Source organism: Microtus oregoni, unplaced genomic scaffold (genome assembly GCF_018167655.1).
Source record: "Microtus oregoni isolate MIOR12 unplaced genomic scaffold, Mior012 000046F_ref0000063, whole genome shotgun sequence".
Taxonomy (NCBI): domain Eukaryota; kingdom Metazoa; phylum Chordata; class Mammalia; order Rodentia; family Cricetidae; genus Microtus; species Microtus oregoni.
The window spans coordinates 4,385,523-4,388,861 of record NW_024543220.1 but is presented as its reverse complement, the minus strand read 5'-3'; the positions used below and the strand labels follow the sequence as shown (position 1 = coordinate 4,388,861).

At 40.9% G+C, this 3,339-nt stretch overlaps 1 protein-coding gene across 1 annotated transcript; it reads right to left on the bottom strand.

Annotated features, from left to right (window-relative positions):
- Positions 1 to 347: 347 nt before the first annotated feature.
- LOC121435582 (olfactory receptor-like protein OLF3) lies at positions 348 to 1,280 on the bottom strand. Its single transcript, XM_041635034.1, has one exon. The coding sequence runs from the start codon at positions 1,278 to 1,280 to the stop codon at positions 348 to 350; it is 933 nt and encodes a 310-aa protein (XP_041490968.1).
- Between the last annotated feature and the right edge of the window lie 2,059 nt (positions 1,281 to 3,339).

Sequence of the window (3,339 nt, the reverse complement as noted above, 5' to 3'; positions counted from 1 at the left end):
CACAGCTGATAAAAGGCAGAAGAAGGATCTGAGGCCCAGCGTATCTGGAAAAGCTGAGGCTCATCCTTTCTTCAGTTTTAGACTGACAAAATTAAAATCTGACAAAATATGTTAGAGGGGGACAGGATCTCAAGGGGCATCAATCACATAGGTAACTGACATGCAAGTGTTTGGTATTGTTCTGTGATGAATCTTATTAAGCATGTGTAGAAGCTTCTTTGATCACGATGATGTGAATACAGTGATCAGTTTTCCTCACTGAAGTGTAGGAGCTCTACGTACATTTATCACCTCTCTGGTTTAATTTTGACCATAGATGGTCCAGACTTCTTAAGATCTTCATTCTTTTACCTTAATTTCCCTGCAAGTTTCCTAAGAGCAGCCATAACTTCTTTATTCCTCAAGCTGTAGATCACAGGGTTCAACATGGGTGCCACCACAGCATAGAACAAAGCAACCATCTTCTCCTTGTCCTCAGAGGAGGCCGACCTTGGCCCAAGGTAGGTGAAGATTGTGGCTCCAAAGCACATGCAAACCACAGTGAGGTGAGAGGCACAGGTCCCAAAGGCTTTGTGACGTCCCTGCGTAGAACGAATGCGCATAATGGCAATGACTATACGAGTGTAAGAGAAAAGAACCAGGCCACAGGGAAGCATGATTACCAGAAACCCTGAGATAGCCACCATGACCTTGTTGAAAGAAATGTCCACACAGGCTAGCCGAAGCACTGCGAGGGTCTCACAGGCGAAGTGATTGATGACGTTGTGACACAGAGGAAGACGAAAGGTGATGACTGTCTCCATCAGTGAATTCAGGAAACCAGCCACCAAGCAGCTGGTAGCCAGCCCCACACACAGTCCTCCATCCATGATGACAGTGTAGTGCAACGGGTGGCAGACTGCCACATAGCGATCGTAGGACATGGCTCCCAGGAGGAAGAACTCAGAACCACCCAGTGCCAAGGAGATGCAGAGCTGGAGCACACAGCCGTTGAAGGAGATGAGCTTTCTGGCTGAAACCAAGTGGACCAACATTTGCGGGGCAATACTGTTCCCATAGCAAAGGTCCACTAAGGACAGAACACTAAGGAAGAAGTACATGGGAGTGTGAAGCCTGCTGTCCAGCCTGATGAGGAGAAGAATCAGGGAATTCCCCACAACTGTTATGAAGTACATGGCAAGGACCAGAACAAAGAGGAAGACCTGAATGCCCCAGTCCCTGGAAAACCCCAGTAAGATGAACTCACTGACCCATGTCTGGTTGGCAGATTCCTGACCCATGAATTTCAGGACTGGAAGGTATTTTTCCAACCATGCTGCTAGCTGACACTAATGAATTTTAAGGTAATCCACACTGAAGGCCATGATAAGCTCTAATGGTGCCCCTGAAAATTAAGGAGAAAAGAAGTGAGATCATCCTGATTCAAATTATTGGAATATCATTTCTTTTACTGAACACCAAACCTTAAAGGCCAAAAAATTAAGTAGTTTTAGATTTAAAAATCTTATTTGGTTTAGTATTTACTAATGCTTAATACTTATTATTTCACCTCTCTGTGGTCAGAAAGGTTTCGTGAGCAACTTTTAGATGATGTCCAGTTCCATTTAACTTTCATTACTGGATTTCTCCTGGAGAGATCCCAGACTAAGCCTTATTGATGCCTTCACAGTAGAAACCATCCATAAAACCTGGGGTATTTTAAGTGATCTTATATATTCAATCACCAAGCAATATGAAGCTTATTTTTACAACTTTGACTTTAATAGTGTCAGGTAGAGGGCCTCTATGTCACCCACATTATATATACCACCATTCCAGGCAGTGTGCTGCAATTCCAAATATCAATTTCAAGACTCAGGTGTTACATAATAGCAAAAAAAAAAAAGTCCCTTATGCCTTCAAGGTGGATTTAATGAAGGGTCCAGTAATGTCGTGTTTCTACTGAGCAATAATATTTTGCAGTGATGACATCATTCATTTCCACTAGAAAGGAGACTCATTCTTACCAGTGATAAGAGAAGAGCAGAAGACACAGCACTAACCATAGAACATATATTATAGTGACGTTTCTCACCAGCTGTGGTGACTTGTCCTTGTAATATTAACACTTTGGGGACTGAGGCAGAAGATTTGCCATGAGTTACATGCCAATCTAGGTTGTTTGTTGAGTTCCAGGCATCCTGGGTTATAATATGAGGTCCTATCTAAAAACACACTAAGAAAAACAAAATTATCATGCCGCTTTTTAGATGGTTTGCTTTTAGCAGCTTACTCAGTTTCTGGACATCAAAGCAGAGAACAGACAAAATGCACAATCAACCAGCAGAACCGAATGGGCAAAAACACCTGCAAACCAGTGTCCAGAGTGTCCTCTGGGAAACTTCTGTAACTCAAAAACAAAAGGAAACACAAAGCAATCAGAAATTATTATCAAATGATTACTAAGAACCCAGTGGGCTTTTCTCTGGAGATAGACAAATGGCCAACAGGAATGTGAAAATAGGCATCGCTGTTAGAGAAATGCCAATCAATACAAGGAAGCATCTCAAACTACTAGCAACTTCTGACTCCATAATGAACTTTCCTTCCTGCTTACAGAAGGGAGAAAGTGACTTATTAACCAAGAATGAAGATTACGTCCCATGATCTCAAAGAGAGTCCTGTAACAGTACACTACGGTGGATATCCCAATAGTTTCTACAGTCACAATGTGACTGACTACAGAGGGGTCCCCAACACAGGTGTCTCTGTGATTGTGATACTTCCAGCCTAGGAACTTTTGGAATGCTCATTACATATCATATCAATTACAGGTGGTGAGGGTACCTAAGATTAAGTAATGCACAGTATTACAAAAACGGCAATGGTCACTCCTTTTTAAAAAGTTTCTCTTACACTTTCTCTTTATGTTTAAACTTTTTTATGAAAATTCACTGCATTTTACACAAGATAAAAGATAATTTACTCTAAAACCATTATACTAGGTAATGAAAGACCACTGATGTTTACAATGTTTTCTTATGAAGATGTAAATCTACACTTGCCTCTCTAATACTTCTGAGAGAGCCATCAACAGCTGAAGAAAACACACTACAAAATACAGATTAATACAAAACTCATCCATTCTTCCAGCCTACCTTGTTCCTAACAAATGGCTCCTTTCTCATAACGTTTTCAGAAAATATGTGCTGAGACCTGTTGTTGGGTCTATTTGTTGATCAAGAGAACTTGGCAAAAATTAATTACAGCTAACCTGTCTAGGGTCATTAGTTTATACCTAAAGATTTGAAATGCATTTCTTTAATGTGGAAATGTTTTCCCTTTTCCCTTTATGTTATC